General features: G+C 45.8%; 1 protein-coding gene and 1 long non-coding RNA gene across 2 annotated transcripts; one reads left to right on the top strand and one right to left on the bottom strand.

Annotated features, from left to right (window-relative positions):
* The first annotated feature begins 3002 nt into the window (after positions 1-3002).
* LOC138681625 (uncharacterized) lies at positions 3003-3825 on the top strand. Its single transcript, XR_011321945.1, has 3 exons — positions 3003-3133; positions 3255-3341; positions 3533-3825. It is a non-coding gene; the product is annotated as an uncharacterized lncRNA (long non-coding RNA).
* Positions 3786-5166, bottom strand: LOC138681624 (uncharacterized). Its single transcript, XM_069769288.1, has 2 exons — positions 4669-5166; positions 3786-4382 (listed from the first exon to the last, which is right to left on the bottom strand). The coding sequence occupies exons 1-2, from the start codon at positions 5077-5079 to the stop codon at positions 3873-3875; spliced, it is 921 nt and encodes a 306-aa protein (XP_069625389.1). The 5' UTR covers positions 5080-5166; the 3' UTR covers positions 3786-3872.
* Positions 5167-20140: the final 14974 nt, after the last annotated feature.

Genomic DNA, 20140 nt, shown 5'->3' with positions numbered 1-20140 from the left:
GTTGGAGAACTAACGGTGATTCCGCTGAAAATACATCTCGACCTCTGGGGCAGGACCAAATTTAGTGTGTTGTAAATTTCAATTTGGTCTGGCCCCACAGGGCGATGTTTATTTTATTAAATTTTACAGTTTTAGTTGTCTATTGTGACATCCCGCAGATAACCACTCGTATTATCTTGATACTTACGGAGAAGGGACGCCGGTTCCTCATTGCCAGAACCAGAGCTGCTTACTTCCCATCCCAGCGATCTGGCCACTGCTGCAGCACCTAAAAGGAAATAATAACAGATCTGGTTAACTATGGAACATGCCGTTGGGAAGCGCTCGCTGTTTTGGTCACTTACGTATGGTAGCTTCTGGGGAGAATGCCGCCGACCCGGGGGAGGAAGAGGAGTGGCGGAAGGGAGGTGTTGAGGGTGGTGTAGGGGTGCGAGGCCGCCTGCTCTCTAAAGATGGTGGAGGCGTGGTAGGCCGCCTGGTCATTACTGCGTCTGTAATGTATTCAAATATTTCCGCAACCCTCTTATGTCACGTATGCAGGTACAAAAAAATTGCAATCAATGATTGTTAACTTACGTGACGTCCCGGGCTCTGGGCTCCCACTGGTGGCGGAAGGTGTTGTACTGCTGGCTATGGCTGGTATCCGTTGCCGCCGCTGTCTCTCTACACATAAAGTAAACAAACGCAATCTTTAAAAACACATGTAGAGTGCTGCAGATCAAAGCTAACAACATACTGAAACTGAAAATTTATATCACACTTCACAGGGGTGCGAGGGTGCATGGTCGCAACAGATGGTGGAGGTGTGGTAGGCCGCCTGGTCATTAATTCTGCGCCGGTAATGTCTTCAAATATTTCAGCTACCCTGTTATGTCCCGTATGCTGTTAAAAAAAATGCAATCAATGATTGTGAACTTACGTGATGTCCCGGACTGTGGGCTCCCACTGGTGTCAGAAGATGGGGTACTGGTGGCAATGGCTGGTATCACTTTCCGCCGCTGTCTCTCTACACCTAAAGTAAAGAATCGCAATGTTTACACACAAATGTTGAGTGCGGCAGATCAAAGCTTACAATATACTGAAACATAAAATAGAGATCACACTTTACAGGGGTGCGATACTCTGACATTTCTGTGGGCTCTGGTGTTCAATGGTCTGCCTGTCTTTGGAAAACGTATTATTTCATCAGTAGGCCAACCTCCTCCGATAATATTTTTGGTAAATTGAGAAACTAAAAATTACGGACATCTTAATAATTTCAAGATGGTGGTTGAGATTAGGGAACCCGACAAGTTTTCTCACGGACAACGCATATTCTGCTTGGAAAATAACTAAATTTTACAAAAACGGGGCATGTTTTTAAATTCATTTGAGGTCACGTTGGCAACCATGAGCGCAAGCCTCCCTCCCAATCCCCCCCCTCCTGACAGCGTGCATCTCCCAATCCCCCCATACTAGTACTTGCCTCGCCTTGCCTCCGCACGCAACTCAACAAAAATTTGTGGCGTTTTGTAGCGGAGGTCAGCCCACTTTTTCCGCAGCTGAAGCTGACTGCGGCGGACGCCAAACCTCCTCTTCATCATTCTGCTAATGCGGCCAAGCACTTCCCGCTTGTGGATGTTTGGGTGGGCAGGGCGACTCTCCAGACCCTCATAATCCAGGGCATCCATCTTGCTAACAAAAAAAAGGAGCTCTGGCTGCCCCAGAGGAGCAGAACGCAATCTCGCCGCCATTTTAGATTGAATGACCCTGAACGGCAACGCCCAGAGGAGGAGCTTGACTCCGCCGTCCTGCGGCGCGATCGGCATCGCAATAGCGTTGCCGTTTATGGACAGCGTCACATTTGTGACGGCTGAGCGGTACGGAAGGAATGCACATAGTAAATGCCGTTCGAAGGATGGTTATATAACGCCGGAGCGGCACGTAATGTACGCTCGTGGTCTATGACGGCGTGATGACGTTACAGCGTTCCGGCGTGCCTGCGCTAGCTTGTTTTGGTTCCCTGACATCCTGATAATGGCTGCCAGTCGCCGTGATCCTCCTATGGGCATCCCAGAGCTCAAGTTCCTTATTGGAACAATGGATCGGATGCAGTACGAAACAACAGGGCTGGTGCTGCACCGCAACCAGCACAAGGAGGAAGTTGTCCGTGTGGTGTCTGAGGGCCTCAGGAAGCGGTTTGGGATAACTCGCAGCAAGGCCCAGATTGTTAAAAAATGGGGCGATCTCAAGTCCAAAAGCCCAGAGCGCCTGCAGGAGCTTCGCCAGGAGATTCGCAGAGGTCAGTACGCAGGTACCCAAAAGTATGTGCCACAGCTATGGGACAGTTTGAAAGTTGCAGAGCCACTATGTGGCACAGCTATGGGACAGTTTGAACGTTGCAGAGCCACTATGTGCCACAGCTTTGGGGCAGTTTGAACGTTGCAGAGCCACTATGTGGCACAGCTATGGGACGGTTTGAACGTTGCAGAGCCACTATGTGACACAGCTATGGGGCAGTATGAACGGTGAAAAGTACTATGTGGCACAGCTAACTGCTGACCGAACTTTTTTTTTCCTTCACAGAGGCAAAGAGACAGCGCCGCCGCCACGAGGCATCCCGCACAGCCTCTTCTGGATCTGTGCCCTCCGGGTCAACTGTCCCAGTGCCCTCCGGGTCAACGACAACTGATCCTAGTAGGTTTCCACAATAATGTGATTTGGATTTGGTTGCAGGTCCCCTTAACCCCCCCCCCCCCCCGCCCCCTCCCCCGGCAGCCAGTGTTGCCATATATGCTAACAGACCTTTTTTTTTTTTTTTTTTTTTTTTCCTTCACAGAGGCAAAGACACAGCGCCGCCGCCACGAGGCATCACACACCGCCTCTGATGTCCCAGAGCCCTCCTGGTCAACTCCTCCAGATCCTAGTAGGTTCCCACAATAATGTGATTTGGATTTGGTTGCAGGTCCCTCCTCCCCCCACCCTCCCCCGGCAGCCAGTGTTGCCATATATGCTAACAGGCTTTTTTTTTTTTCCTTCACAGAGGCAAAGAGACAGCGCCGCCGCCACGAGGCATCCCGCACAGCCTCTTCTGGATCAGTGCCCTCCGGGTCAACTGTCCCAGTGCCCTCCGGGTCAACGACAACTGATCCTAGTAGGTTCCCACAATAATGTGATTTGGATTTGGTTGCAGGTACCCTTTCCCCCCCCCCCCCTCCCCCGGCAGCCAGTGTTGCCATATATGCTGACAGACCTTTTTTTTTTAACCTTCACAGAGGCAAAGAAACAGCGCCGCCGCCGACAGCACGAGGCATTCGACATGGACTCTGATCCCGAAGTGCCCTCCGTGCCTCAACATCCTAGTAGGTTCCCACAATAAAGTGATTTGGATTTGGTTGCAGGCCCCCTCTTTCACCCCCAAACCCCCCCCCCCTCCCCCGCCCCCGCAGTCAGTATTGCCATATATGCTGACAGTTTTGTTTTTTTCCTTCACAGAAGCAAAGACACATCGGGAGACTACTGTGTTATTAATGTTATGTTTTTTGACCCACAGCTGAAGTCAGTGTGAACAAGGAGGATCTGGAAGCCGGAATAGAAAGGCTTATCCACACTATGGCGCGGATTCAGGAGCAGCAGAATGTGGCAATGGGGGAGCTGCAGAAGCTTCGGGACATGTGCCAACAGTTGGCGGCAGGGCCAAAATAGAAACCAAGTGTCTGAACATTTTAGGTTGTGTGTTGTACAGCTAAAAAAAGTTTAATTTAAAAATATATATATATATATCCCACCAATCAAGCTGTTGAGAGTGAAGTTAAATGAAAAGTTTTTATTATGAACCAATTCTTAACAACATTACAATTTAAAAATCCGTAAGAAAACAAAAAAAAAAAAAATCACAAATCGTGATACACCGAATCTTCGTTGCGAACATGAAGGTGCCTGATGGGCGAAGAAATGGGAGACGGCATTGTCGGGTATGAGTTTTGGGGTGACAGGCCAAAGTGGGACACGGGTACTGGTGTTTGTGGCCAATATGGTGGACAATATGCGGACTCTGGCCGCTCGATTGGACGGGAAGAAACCAACCGTGTGTTTTCATCCAAACTGCCATCCGATCCCTTACTAACAGCCTCAAAAATAAGACGCTCGGTTAAAGTTCGCTGCCTTGCTTCCATTGTAGAAAGTTTATCCACGATGTAGAGTCCAAAACCCTCCAAAGCAGGGCTGGTTTTGCGCGTCAACACCTTTTTGGCCATGCTCAACAGTTCATGGGAGACGTCCGAGATGGCTTTCCGCTTCCTTGAACCCTGCCTCCATTGACTCCGTGCAGGTGCAGCCTCCACTATTTGACTTGTGGAGCAGTCCTGTGCATTGTCCTGTGCACTGTCCTGTGCACTCTCCTCCTAGGGAGAAAATAAAAAAGGAAAATATTATAAACAAAAAAGAAACGAGGTACACCACCCTAACCGCATAAAAAATATATATTCGTATACATGTGAAAAGTTGCTATATATAGATGGTATGGGTTAAGAAGGTCGCCATGTAATACTTTTCAGCGACAGGGTTATGGTCTGTACAGAAAAATGATAAAACTTCGAATTCATGGTATAATCAGATGGAGAAAATGCTGAAAAATAATATTGAATTATAGGCCACATTGGTGAAACAGTGCTGCAAAGATGTACTTACTTGTGAGTCCAGCTCGACGTGGTTCTGAGGTACTGTCGGTTCCACGGATGCCAACGACCGGAAACACGTTGATGACCGTGGCACCTCTTGGTCCCGAAGAAAATTCAGGTAATCAAAATACCATAGCTTCGGGACATAAACCTCTTCTGTTGAAGACCCAGACTTGGAACTGTGAAGGACCTTATTGAGCTCCTTCCTCCAGACCGTGCGCAGCGCCTGAATTTTCTTCTTTACTACTGTTTCTGTGGCTTGCTCTTCCGGTGCATGGAGATTGTATAATTCGATCAGCTTTGAATATCCGGCCTTATGCTTTTCCCTGTTTGAATACTCAGGCGATTTTATCTTCCAAAGGCATGGAAAAGACTGGTAGATCTCCAGGAACTCGCGTATAAATTCTATACGATTTGACATCTGTAAAAATAAAAAAAAATAAAGTTAGACGTTTGACAAATAGTATATTAAAACAGCAACAGCGAAAGGTGGACAAAAAATAAAAAAAAGGTCACAGAGGTGCAAACGCCACTTTGAAAAACAGCATTCATTTTCCCATATGCCACGCCCTAGGCCACCATAACCCACAACAGCGTACCACCCGCTTCGCTACAGCAGTCACACAAAGCACTCATGCCAACCATACATTGTTCCATCTGCCACGCCCTAGGCCACCATAACCCACAACAGCGAACCACCACATACATACAAGCAGCCGCACAAAGCACTCATGCCGACCATACATTGTTCCATCTGCCACGCTCTAGCCCACCAGTCACAACAGCATACCATCCGCTTCGCTTCAGCGGCGGAACGAAGTGCTCCTGCCGACCATACAGCGTACCATCTGCCACGCTGTAGCCCTCCAGTCACAACAGCGTACCATCCGCTTCGCTTCAGCGGCGGAACGAAGCACTCATGTCGACCATACAGCGTTCCATCCACCACGCCCAAGCGGTTTACATACATCGAAGCTGCGGCGCAAAGCGTGGTATATTCTGAGTACAAAAATCCGATGTCCAGGTCCACCAAGTGTCCAAGTACGAAGTGAAGAAAGGAAATTTTGAAAGCAGTGAGGTGGCATTGGGAACAATAGCGCTCAGGTGACAAATTTTCCAACCAATTGTATGCACAGAACCTGTGGCCTATCAGCACACTAGCTAGCAGCACAACACGCCCCTAATGAACAACGTCACGCACAGATTATGCAAAATGTGCTCTGAATCGTCTTGTGTGACACGACCGTACGACTGTCCCATACGACTTCTACATCGCAAATACGTCATGAAATTATCGCTTCAGCGCCATGCATTGCGAAGTGTGACCGCAATCTACGATGTTGGAGCAATAATTGTGCGATGATGTAACGTCACGAATCGTGCCGTCGTAGCGATCAAAATTGTACTGTGTGACGGTACCCTAAGACTGTATGCTATCTTGGATGATCAAAGTAATCGATCCTTGGCTAGATCAACATTCTTTGACCTATTCAACATCAAAGGGCCAAGCACTCCCTACTCCTTAAAGACGTGTGCAGGTACTGTGACAACAGCAGGCAGGAAAGCTACTGACTACCAGATCGAGTCTTTAGACGGACAATTCTGCCTACCGATACCTACGATCATCGAATGTAACCAGATCCCAGACAACAGATCTGAAATCCCTACACCAGATGTAGCAATCCATCACGCTCACTTAAAACGAATAGCACACCTTATACCGGAACTCGACCATCAGGCCCAGATAATTCTGCTGTTGAGGAGAGATATCCTGCAGGTTCATAAAGTGAGACGTCATATCAATGGACTCCACAATGCTCCCTATGCCCAAAGGCTAGACCTAGGATGGGTCATAATTGGCAATGTATGCTTGGGACGCATGCACACCCCATCTTCTGTGTCAAGCATGCTGACAAATACATTGGAGAAAGGACGTCCATCTCTGTTTCAACCTTGTAACAATGAGTTCCATGTCAGGGAACTGCCACACAGCATCCAACTACATGATCATTTAATAGACTTTACTCACGACAGCAGTATAGTGTCGGGAAGCTATGAGGATCAGTTAGGGTGCACAGTCTTCCAGAGAACTAAGCAGGACAACCAAGTGGCAATGTCGGTAGAGGACAAGTTGTTCTTAGAGGTAATGGACAAGGGACTCATTAAAGATGAGACCAACAGCTGGGTCGCACCTCTTCCCTTCAAAACCCACAGACCACGTCTACCGAACAACAGAAATCAGGCATTACAATGTTTCTCCTCTCTCAAACATAATCTGCAAAAGAAACCAGAGATGAAAGATCACTTTTTCTCCTTCACGTCAAAGATTTTTGAAAACTCACGCAGAACTAGCTCCCACTCTCAAAGACTCTGAAGAATGCTGGTTCCTACCCATGTTCGGAGTATACCACCCTAAGAAACCAGGCCAGATCAGAGTCGTGTTTGATTCCAGTGCTAAATTTAATGATGTCTCCTTGAATGACGTTCTACTGACAGGACCAGACCTCAATAACAAACTGCTGGGCGTACTTATGCGCTTCCTTAAGGATTCCATTGCCTTCATCGCTGACATCCAGCAAATGTTCCATTGTTTCCTTGTGAGAGAAAGAGACAGGAACTTCCTAAGATTCTTCTGGTACAGAGACAATGATCCTACTAAAGAAGTCACAGAGTATCGCATGAGAGTGCACATCTTTGGCAACAGTCCTTCCCCTGCAGTCGCCATTTACGGACTCAAAAGGTCGGCTCAGCAAGGAGAAGCAGAATACGGAGCAGATGTCAGACAATTCATAGAAAAGGACTTTTATGTCGACGACTGTCTAAAAGCCATGCCTTCAAATGAGACTGCCATCAGTCTTCTCAGGAGAGCCCAAGACATGCTTGCCTGCTCGAACCTTAGGCTTCATAAAATAGCCTTAAACAGCCAAAAACTCATGGAAGCATTCCCTTCTCAGGACCTATGTAATGGTCTGAGAGACCTGGACCTGGGGTCAGACCCCGCACCAGTGCAACGCAGCCTCGGGCTTCTCTGGAATCTACAATCAGACCCTTTCACCTTTTAGGTCAGCCAGGAAGAAAGGCCTTTCACACGTAGAGGCGTCCTGTCTACCATCAACAGTCTGTACGACCCCTTGGGTTTCGCAGCTCCTGTTACTATACAAGGCAAGGCCCTACTAAGAGACTTAACTAGGGAAACATCTGACTGGGATGCACCTCTGCCACCTGATAAGAGGATCCAGTGGGAAGAGTGGAAGAACTCGTTAGCGGCACTATCCAACCTGTATGTGCCAAGACCGTACACCCCTGTGCCATCTACTGAGATACAGAGCCAAAGACTGTACGTATTTGCAGATGCTTCTGTCAAAGCAATTGCCGCTGTTGCCTACCTCAAAACTGTAGACTCTAAATGTCAGTGCCACATTGGTTTCGTCATGGGAAAGGCCAAACTCGCACCACAACCAGAGCACACTATACCCAGGTTAGAGCTTTGTGCCGCAGTCTTAGCCGTTGAGTTAGCAGAGTTCATCGCATCCGAAATGGATATCGACCTGACACAGGCCAAGTTCTACTCAGACAGCAAAGTAGTCCTGGGATATATCCACAACGAAACCAGGCGATTCTACGTTTATGTCAATAACAGAGTGCTACGAATCAGGAGATCAGTTCATCCAAAGCAGTGGCATTACATATCCACAGACCAGAATCCCGCAGATCATGCAACTAGAGCAGTTGACGCAAGTCGACTAGGAAGCACAACGTGGCTCTCGGGACCAAAACTATTGTACATTGAGGAATATTTTCCAGACACCTTTGAACTAGTAGGAGAGGACTCAGATGCTGAAATCCGCCCTCAGCTGTCTACCCTTCATACAGTGACCTCTGTTATCCAGCTTGGATCTTGCAGGTTCGATAGATTCTCAAGTTGGAAGTCACTTACTCGAGCCATTACCTGCCTGACTCATATAGCTCGCTCATTCAGGGCCACCAGAACTTGTGGCACAGAAAAATGTAAAGGTTGGCATCTTTGTAAAAATACCTACGTTACCTCCGACTTAGAGTTCTCTAGAAATCACATCATCCTCACTGTTCAAAGAGAAACTTACTTTGCAGAAATCCAATGTCTTATTAACAAAGCTCCAGTACCAGTGAGCAGCGTATTGAGAAAACTCGACCCATTCATCGACAACAGCGGCCTACTGAGAGTAGGAGGCCGACTCAAAGAAGCTGAGATGGAGTTTGTGGAGAAATTCCCTCTTATACTTCCTGGAAAATGTCATGTTGCCTACCTAATCGTACAACATTACCACAATCTGGTGAAGCACCAAGGAAGACTATTTACAGAAGGAGCAGCGAGGCTCACCCATGAAAGCCTAATCACCTTCATGGCTGAAGCTGCAGCTATAATCAATGCAAGACCCCTGGTTCCAGTTCCTAACGACCCTGAGGAGCCCTTGTTATTGACTCCAGCTACTCTACTTACCCAGAAAACGGGACTGTCCAGTGCCTCTCCAGGAGGATTCGACGCTAAGGACCTCTACAAGCGCCAATGGAGACAGGTACAAAGTCTTGCAAATACTTTCTGGGACAGGTGGCGCAAACAATATTTGTCTACCCTGCAGCCACGGACGAAGTGGCAATCTACTAAACCTAATCTGAACATAGGTGACCTTGTTCTTGTGAAAGACTGTCAAATTCATCGGAACCAGTGGCCACTTGGTCTAGTTACCGCAACGTTCCCGAGCAAGGACGGCAATGTCTGCAAAGTTGAGCTAAGGATGACCAAAGGGAATGAACCTAAGACATTTTCCAGACCGGTATCTGAACTGGTCCTATTGTTGCCTTCGGAAGAAAGGAGTAACATAGTAACATAGTAACATAGTTAGTAAGGCCGAAAAAAGACATTTGTCCATCCAGTTCAGCCTATATTCCATCATAATAAATACCCAGATCTACGTCCTTCTACAGAACCTAATAATTGTATGATACAATATTGTTCTGCTCCAGGAAGACATCCAGGCCTCTCTTGAACCCCTCGACTGAGTTCGCCATCACCACCTCCTCAGGCAAGCAATTCCAGATTCTCACTGCCCTAACAGTAAAGAATCCTCTTCTATGTTGGTGGAAAAACCTTCTCTCCTCCAGACGCAAAGAATGCCCCCTTGTGCCCGTCACCTTCCTTGGTATAAACAGATCCTCAGCGAGATATTTGTATTGTCCCCTTATATACTTATACATGGTTATTAGATCGCCCCTCAGTCGTCTTTTTTCTAGACTAAATAATCCTAATTTCGCTAATCTATCTGGGTATTGTAGTTCTCCCATCCCCTTTATTAATTTTGTTGCCCTCCTTTGTACTCTCTCTAGTTCCATTATATCCTTCCTGAGCACCGGTGCCCAAAACTGGACACAGTACTCCATGTGCGGTCTAACTAGGGATTTGTACAGAGGCAGTATAATGCTCTCATCATGTGTATCCAGACCTCTTTTAATGCACCCCATGATCCTGTTTGCCTTGGCAGCTGCTGCCTGGCACTGGCTGCTCCAGGTAAGTTTATCATTAACTAGGATCCCCAAGTCCTTCTCCCTGTCAGATTTACCCAGTGGTTTCCCGTTCAGTGTGTAATGGTGATATTGATTCCCTCTTCCCATGTGTATAACCTTACATTTATCATTGTTAAACCTCATCTGCCACCTTTCAGCCCAAGTTTCCAACTTATCCAGATCCATCTGTAGCAGAATACTATCTTCTCTTGTATTAACTGCTTTACATAGTTTTGTATCATCTGCAAATATCGATATTTTACTGTGTAAACCTTCTACCAGATCATTAATGAATATGTTGAAGAGAACAGGTCCCAATACTGACCCCTGCGGTACCCCACTGGTCACAGCGACCCAGTTAGAGACTATACCATTTATTTAGTGACATCCGTTGATGCCAGACGGGGAGTGTTCTGTCTCCGCCATCTAATATTGTTACCCTGATTATCTCTTTGCATAATTGCAGGTTTCTCAGTATGGATATTCATACCTTTATTTGTTTGTGATGCTTTGGCTCCCTCTAGCGGTCAGAGTTATGTTGGCAGTTCAATCTTGTTTTTGTATTAACCATGTCTGATTCTCCTCCTCCTTTGCAATGCATTATGGTAGCTCAGCCTCCATTTCCCTCCATTTTTCCTTTCACTTTCTTCGGTTTGCCTTCAAGGAAAGACGCTTCACTTCATCCCCCTTGCGATTGCATTGCCGGTATGTCTTTATGCTTCCTATAGATATTTCTGCTCTATATTAGCTTACTTTAACCAGTTGTACTCCTAGTTTAGTCACTAGCTTTCTAAATGTTATGCATAATGTATATCATGTGTATTATGTATCTGTTCTATGCCATGCACTGATTCTATGTATATCATTGTTCACAGTTTCACCGCATCAATATACCACTACGTTTAATAAAGCACAGACTCAACCACAGTCTCCTTATTGGACCCCGGTATAGCAGTTTAGCTGACTGTATAGCTACGTATGAGCCTGCCTCAGCTAGTGAGGACAGAACAAAAGTATTTGAATTCTTACATCCTACCAACAATGGTGTAAAAAATCTGTGGGACAAAGGTCCTCCAGAACATGCAGAAGTAATTGCTCCAATAATGTGCTGATAATAAAGAAACCCGGGCAAGAGAAGTGGGAACACGTCCCAACAGACAGGTGTTATCTCAGAGAATAATATATATTTTCCCTTTAGATCAAAACCTGGAAATGGTGCATCGCTGCAGCCACCGTGTGCATGGTCCTTTCAAGTTCCGTCACTACCCAAGAGATCTTCAGACCGAACACCAAGAGACCAACCATGAAAAGTGGAGCTTAATGAAGACCAGACAGAATCTATGGATTTACTTGGCTCAGCTGATGAACACTAGCTATTTTTATATGACAAAGACTACTACTGCTACCACTATATTAGAAACTTGTCTGGTGGCAGTACGGACCCCTTTACAGTTATGGACAAAGCTGATAGGGGTATTAATTCAAGATGAAGACATAGAAGGAGATGTGACTTAAAACTTCACATATAATAGTAATCTTGCTATAATTTGTGCATCGAACAAAGTCCAGCTCACCATGATCGACATCCTTGGAGACTCGGAGCACGGAGCCGCTGTGTCAGGGCGTAGACAATCAAAGAAGAAATGAGAAATCCAGCTCAACGACGTAGTGAAAAAAAACTTCTATCTTTATTCACTTGGAAATATATTTATCCTCCACTGAATATATTTCCAAGTGAATAAAGATAGAAGTTTTTTTTCACTACGTCGTTGAGCTGGATTTCTCATTTCTTCTATAATTTGTGCATGCATTGCTTTGTGCTGTTGTATACAGTGCACACTTCCATTATTATCCTTACGCCAATCATCCACTAAAACCATCCCCTTAGGATAAATAATGTATACCTTGTATAAATCATGTTTGGCTCAAAATAGCCAAGGGTGGATTGTAATGCGAATATAAAAATGACTATTTTGAGTCCATTTTGAAATATACTGAATGCATTCAGACCATTACAGAGCAGCATTTCTTGTCATACATTTACAGACAATGCTCATTGTGACACAATTTATTGTCTGAAGACCTTTGAGATTGCAAACAGTTTGTTTGTTATTGTAAAACAAGGTTTAATTAACCTCTGGCTGTGGTAGTTTTATCTTAAGGTACCTTCACACTCAGCAACTATGCAAGGAGAACGACAACGATCCGTGACGTTGCAGCGTCCTGGATAGCGATCTCGTTGTGTTTGACACGCAGCAGCGATCTGGATCCCGCTGTGCCATCGCTGGTCGGAGCTAGAAGTCCAGAACTTTATTTTGTCGCCAGGTTGGCGTGTATCGTCATGTTTGACATCAAAAGCAACGATGCCAGCAATGTTTTACATGGAGATAACAACCAGCGAGAACGATAAGTGAGTCGCCGTTACGTCACTGGATCGCTCCTGCATCGTTCTGGAGTTTCCGTGTTTGACGTCTCTACAGCGACCTAAACAGCGACGCTCCAGCGATCGGCTCGTCTATATCGCTGCAGCGTCGCTGAGTGTGACGGTACCTTAACCCTTGTGGGCTTTTATGTATCTACTAGATAGTGACCCGATTCTAACGCATCGGGTATTCTAGAATATGCATGTCCACGGAGTATATTGCACAGCCCATGTAGTATATTGCCCAGTCACGTAGTATATTGTCCAGCCACGTAGTATATTGCCCAGCTACGTAGTATATTGCCCAGTCACGTAGTTTATTGCCCAGCTACGTAGTATATTGCCCAGCCACGTAGTATATTGCCCAGCCACGTAGTATATTGCCCAGTGCAACGTAGTATACAGCACGGAGCCACGTAGTATACAGCACAGTCACGTAGTATATTGCCCAGTCACGTAGTATATTGCCCAGTGCAACATAGTATACAGCAGGGAGCCACGTATACAGCACAGACATGTATATTGCCTAGCCACATATATTGCCCAGCTGCATAGTATATTGCCCAGTCACGTAGTATATTGCCCAGCCACGTAGTATATTGCCCAGCCACATAGTATATTGCCCAGCTACATAGTATATTGCCCAGTCACGTAGTATATTGCCCAGCCACATAGTATACAGCACAGAGCCACGTAGTATATTGCCCAGCAACATAGTATACAGTACAAATAGTATATTGCCCAGTCACGTAGTATATTGCCCAGTCACGTATATTGCCCAGCTACATAGTATATTGCCCAGTCACATACTATATTGCCCAGCCACATAGTATACAGCACAGAGCCACGTAGTATATTGCCCAGCAACGTAGTATACAGCACAGACAAATAGTATATTGCCCAGTCACGTATATTGCCCAGCTACATAGTATATTGCCCAGTCACGTAGTATATTGCCCAGTCACGTAGTATATTGCCCAGCCACGTAGTATACAGCACAGAGCCACATAGTATATTGCCCAGTCACGTAGTATATAACACTGCCCACACAGTATATAACAGTGGCCACGTAATATCTAGCACAGCCCATGGAGTATATCACACTGCCCACATAGTATATAACACTGCTTATGTAGTATACAGCACAGAGCCACGCGGTATCTAACACAGCCCACGTAGTATACAGCAGTGTGTGCACCATATCCCTGTTAAAAAAATAATTAAAATAAAAAATAGTTATATACTCACCCCTGGGATCCAGCAAAGCTCCGGCGATAGGCGCGCGGCTGCCGCCATCTTCCGTTCTCAGGATGCATTGCGAAATTACCCAGATGACTTAGCGGTCTCGCAAGACGGCTAAGTCTTCTGGGTAATTTCGCAATGAATCGCTGGGAACGGAAGATGGCGGCAGGCGCGAGCGGCTCGGCGGACTACGGAGGGTGAGAATAGCAGGTTTTTTGTTTTTTTATTATTTTTAACATTACATTTTTTACTATTGATGCTACATAGGCAGCATCAATAGTAAAAAGTTGGGGACACACAGGGTTAATAGCAGCGGTAACGGAGTGCGTTACCGCCGGCATTAACCCTGTGTGAGCGGTGACCGGAGGGGAGTATGCGGGTGCCGGGCAGTGACTGCGGGGAGTAAGGAGCGGCCATTTTCTTCCGGACTGTGCCCGTCGCTGATTGGTCGTGGCTGTTTTCCCGCGACCAATCAGCGTCTTGGATTTCCATGACAGACAGAGGCCACCACCAATGAATATCCGTGACAGACAGACAGACGGAAGTGACCCTTAGACAATTATATAGTAGACTAGATGGTGGCCCGATTCTAACGCATCGGGTATTCTAGAATATGCATGTCCACGTAGTATATTGCCCAGCCACGTAGTATATTGCCCAGCCACACAGTATATTGCCCAGTCACGTAGTATATTGCACAGCGACGTAGTATACAGCACAGAGCCATGTAGTATCCAGCACAGACACGTAGTATATTGCCGTCACGTAGTATATTGCACAGCGACGTAGTATACAGCACAGAGCCATGTAGTATACAGCACAGACACGTACTATATTGCCCAGTCACGTAGTATATTGCCCAGCTACGTAGTATATTGCCCAGTCACGTAGTATATATTGCTCAGTCACGTAGTATACAGCACAGAGCCACGTACTATATTGCCCAGCCACGTACTATATTGCCCAGCCACGTAGTATATTGCCCAGTCACGTAGTATACAGCACAGAGCGACCTCCACTCGCCATGTTGCCAACCAGGTTCTGCCTAATGGCGTCCAGTCGTTCCTGCCCTAAGCCCTTCCGGAGGGTGGTTTCTTCTTCTTCCTCCACCTTCCCAGAGCAGGAGGCGGACCTTTCTTGTTGATGGGCATATCTCCCGGACATAGTAATATCTGTGAGGGGCCGGTTCCACTTTCGCACCGTTCTTCCAGGCTACGCCCACGACGACACGCCCCACTCCTCCTGCACACCACATGGTGCTGTAATGGCGGCGGTTTTGGCGGGAATTTTGGCGGTAAATGGCGCTACGCAGTCTTTAAGTAAGTCACAGTTCAAATACGATTCTGGCACAGTTCTTAGGCGCACATGACCCGAATTTTCAGGCTTAAGTAGATCCTGTTCGTGACGCCAAGTTGGATCGCTCCCACGTTAGGGCAATGGGGTACTCGGTACCGGGTCCTTCAGTTCCCGATGGGGACGTCACGATGGCCCGACCCGGCCCGTGGACCTTCTAGGGGCGTCCAATGAAATTAAGAGTTTCTATGAGAATAGTGTTTGTAACGCCACCTGTGGTGTTCGGTCAGGGTGACCGGTGCTGCTTAGGGGTCCGCTGGGGTGATGTTATGGCAGCTAGATGGTATACCTTCCCACAGGTGAAGTATGTCCCCAAGGCTTCCCAGTGTATAGATGGTGGATGGTGAGAGGCGCAGTAAAGAACGAGGACACAAGGTTGCATTCTCTTTACTTTTACTGGAAGCTTCAGTGTCCTCAGTCCAGAGCACCAGATCACAGGGCAGGCAGAGTCCCCTTATCCAGGTGGAAATCAGTAGCCTTCCTCTAACGCCTGAGTGTTGTAGTCCCTCCCTGCTGAGCTTCTCGGTGAGGTCCTCACAACTACTGTAGATGTAACGTCTCTTTCTCTCTGTCCCCCTGATGGATAGGATAGGACAAACCCGTATGACTGATGGCCTGAGGCTTTTTACAGGGACACTATCATGCCCCGACCCCCACAAGTTGCCACCGTGCCTCCTGGGTATAAGGTCGGGCAGCCAACATAGAATTAACTGTCCTGCCAGTCTCTGAAGTAAAGCGTAGAGATCCTTACTCCCTCGGTGTTCTGGCTACCGGCATATGCGCCTCAGAAAAGAGGCAGCCTTTTACAGGGCAGAACTCCTTCTAGTTTCCTCTCCTTTTGCTATGACTTTGTTTCTCACTCACTGCAAGACAATTCTCTTCTGATGTCTCTTTCTTAGGATGCTGCCGCACGTGGGGCAGGCGCAGCTCCGTGGACCCTCGTCCTCCACAGACCTCAGTCTGCGTCTGGCTCCCTCTCTCTCCAGCCAGCTTCTCCCTTGTTCTCCTACTTTCTATCCAGACTACCCGTTTTACCTAGTTGTGAGGAGTGCCCTAATAGATAGCAGCATGGCTCCCCCTGGCGGCCTGGAGTGTGAAGTGTGTTGTGTGGTTTGTGATACCTGGTAAGGTGATCTCCTTTATTGCCTTCAGACGTAACATCACTCCCCCTGGTGGAAGAATGACATTACTGCAACGACCAGGACCCTGGGGCGCTGCATATACGTCCGGGAGACGAATGGAAGACAGCTTTCAGATGCCGGTATGGACATTTTGAATATTTAGTGATGCCATTCGGACACTGTAATGCTCCTGGTGCTTTCCAACACTTAGCCAACGATATTTTAAGGGATTTACTGGATCATTATGTAGTAATTTACCTGGATGACACCTTTATTTTCTCTGATTCTCTACAGGAACATGTCAAGACCGTGTTCAGACGTTTGAGAGATAATCATTTGTACATCAAACTTGAAAAGTGTGAATTTCATTGCTCCAAAATTCAACTTTTAGGCTATGTTATTTCTCTCCAGGGGTTGATCACCAGAGCTGCCGCACCCCTGACCTTCTGTCTCTTCCCCATTATCCTGTAGAATGTAAGTCCGCAAGGACAGGGTCCTCTCCCCTCTGTACCAGTCTGTCACTGTAAACTTGTTTACTGCAAACAATATCAATAACTCTGTATATAACCCCTTTCTTACGTACAGCACCATGGAATTAATATATAAATATATAATAATAACTAATATCCCATATAAACAGGTGTATATTATATTCTCTGAGCTTGATAGGAGGGGAATGAAGATGAAATATATGTAGATAGAGAAATTAACACGTTCCCCATATAAACAGGTGTATATTATATTCCCTGTGCTTTATAGGTGGGGAATGAACATGAAATATATATTGGATAATAGGAGAATGAGCACATATCCCATATATGCAGGTGTATATTATATTCCCTGAGCTTTATAGGTGAGGAATGAACATGAAATATAGTAGATAACGAAAGCTAGCACTCGACAGTTGTGAGTCACGGTGCTAGTGAACGGGTCATAAAAGTCCCATAAACCATAGAATGAAGTAATCACTGCACTCGTATATTGAAGTTGCTTGAATAAGTGTAAAGTTTTATTCACAAGTGAAAATTCATGCTGAAGCGATAGGCAAAATAACGTTTCGGCCAACTCGTGGCCTTGTTCACAATATCGCTGCGGTAAATCAAGAGAAAAAGGAAACAATCAGGAAATATACAAATATACATATGTACAAGACACAAGAGCATATATACATTTTTACGAAAGCATGTCATCGGAGTTTTGCTGAGAAGGTCCGATCAACAACATAAAGACATAGAGCGAACTTTCGCCAATGGAGCAAGAGGAGGGTGTATCAACCCTGCGGTCCTTACAAGTCAGGATGGGCAAAGGTAAAGTATAAAGCATGCCGACGGATAAGAACAATGAACATACCCAGAGGATATACTTGTGGTAAATAGCTTAATATGTTGGATGGCTAGGAAAATTAAGATGGGGGACCAAGTCGGAGGTACCTGAAAGGAACAATATAATGTAAGGTACGACAAAAAACAGAGGCTATATAGGAGCAATATGGTACTATGCGGTGTGAATACACATAATTAGTGGACCCTGGGGCAAGAGGTTTATCGCCTATGTTTGATTTTGGAATATAGGTTACTACAGACATGGTAGAAATGACGTGGTCTAACAGTTATACCTGCCAAGGTATTGTGAGCGTAGTCCCGGCTTGGGAATGGTAATTGCGTATGGCTGTAGAGGAAAGCAGAGGGTAAGACACCAGGAATAATGTGTCGCCGAATGCCCACATATAACTAGAAAGGATGAGTGTAGTACCTGTTTAAGCCTATGAGCATGTCAGGTTACAAGGTCCCTGTGTAATGTAAAGTGTCCCTGGGAGATCAGCAATTATTAGCGCTGTGAAAAGGAAGGTGAGATCGAGGATCAGGGTAAACAGAGCCACTACTTATCTGGAAGGACAATGGTGTCTTACATCCTGGAGGTAGCAGATCCTGGGGAGCAGAGCCAGCGTGGGTGAGATGTGCCGACACCGTCCGTGTCTAGGCAGAGGGGAGGCTGCTAATCTTATCCGTCTCCCTGTTTAAATAAGGCCCCCACCGGTCATATGACCGGATATGTGGTAGTTTACGGGCGCCTGCGCAGAGCGCACTTGTGAAAAGCGGAGCGCTGCGACCCGGACAGAGAGGCTGCGCCTGCGTATGATGCTTAGGTGACGGCGCATGCGCAGTGGGAATGACACTGTTCGCCTAGCCTGATACAGGACGGCGCCTGTGCGCTGTGTTTTGTTGGGGAGCGGCGCCTGCGCAGAAAGGAGTGTCCATGCCCGCATAGTGTTGGGTGATAGAGGCAGGAGCTTACAAAGCAGTAAGCAAAGTTACAGTGTCTGCGCGGTAGCATGTGATCTTGTTAAAAAAAATCCCAGGTGTGTCCACATCAGATGGGGATGACAAGTTATATAAATATTCATAAGGTAGTAAGTACTGTAAACAAGATCCCTCAGGTAAACACTTGTATAGAATTAGTCCCCAACATATACACATTCAATGGTAGGAGTCCAAACAAAAGAGGAAGGGAAGAAAATGGTTAAACCAATATGGGACCTAGATCAAGAAAATAAAATAAAGGAAATAAAAGAACGAAATGAAAAGAATATACATAAACTAACTAATGAAACTAATGAATATAATGGAAATAATGAAAATAATGAAGAAAATGAAAATGATGAAAAAATGTAAATAATGAAAATAATAAAAATAATGAGAAGGATGAAAAGGTAATGAAAAAATAATGAAGAAATAATGAAAAAATGAAATAATGGAAAAAATTAAATAAATGAAAAAATAAAAAATAATAATAATACTAATAATAAAAAATAATAAATGGAAAAAAGAAAAAATACGAAAAAAGGTATTGGAAGGATATGCGTCTTACCGTCATGGACGTATAAGTTGCGAGTGTTGTATGTACATAAGGTCAGTTGATCTACATAAAAAACGAAATCAAGTTAGCCAGTCTATTTCTCGGTTCAGACCATGTGGATATAGGGTATCTAGAGTGTAAATCCAGAATGTTTCACGTTGTTTCAATAGTTTCACGTGGTTGCCCCCTCTCCTGGGGCGGGGAACCTTTTCCACAACCTGAAAGCGCAACTGGGCCACATTGTGTTTAGCCTCCTTGAAGTGAAGGGGGAGGGGAAGCCACAGTTTCTCACATCGAATTGTGGATTTGTGGCTGGATATTCGTTCTCTAATTGTTTGTGTTGTTTCCCCTACATATAATAGCCCACAAGGACATTTGATAATATAGACAACGAAGTTAGTGTTACAAGTGTAATAGTCTTTAATGTGGTATGATTTACCTGTCCGGGGGTGCACTATTTCGTTGCCCTTTATTATATTTGAACAACACGTGCAATTAAGGCAGGGGAAGGTTCCTGTACGTTTCTGTCCAGTAAGTGTCATGGTAGTCAATGTCTTAGAGGTGCCTAGATCCGCTCGTACTACCCTGTCACGGATGTTTTTAGGTCTTCTGGTACACATGAGTGGGGGATCTTTGAAGATTGGGATAGTTGGATAGGCCCTGTTTAATAATGGCCAGTGTCCCCGAATGAGGTTGTGTATCTTCTGCATAGTGGGGTGATGACTATGTACGAAGGGGAGTCTTGGATTTTTGTGTGGGCTAATTGTGGCATTTTCTGTCTCATTGAGCACCCGAGAGGATTCGGTATTAAGGAGGTTAGTAGGATAATTTCGGGCCTCGAATTTGTTGGACATCTCTTGAATCCTATTCGTTCTGACTACTGGATTGGAAACAATTCTGGATACTCTTTTGAATTGAGATCTAGGTAGGCTCTCTTTGGTGGATCT

This window comes from Ranitomeya imitator, chromosome 5 (genome assembly GCF_032444005.1).
Source record: "Ranitomeya imitator isolate aRanImi1 chromosome 5, aRanImi1.pri, whole genome shotgun sequence".
NCBI lineage: Eukaryota > Metazoa > Chordata > Amphibia > Anura > Dendrobatidae > Ranitomeya > Ranitomeya imitator.
Note: the sequence above shows the minus strand (reverse complement) of the source record. Positions and strands in the feature narration are given on the sequence as shown.

Coding starts and splice junctions, on each gene's coding strand:
- LOC138681624 (XM_069769288.1), bottom strand. CDS start 5,079: ATGTCAAATCGTATAGAATTTATACGCGAGTTCCTGGAGATCTACCAG. Junction 4,383..4,668: donor ACGTCGAGCTGGACTCACAA/GTAAGTACATCT, acceptor TTTTCTCCCTAG/GAGGAGAGTGCACAGGACAG.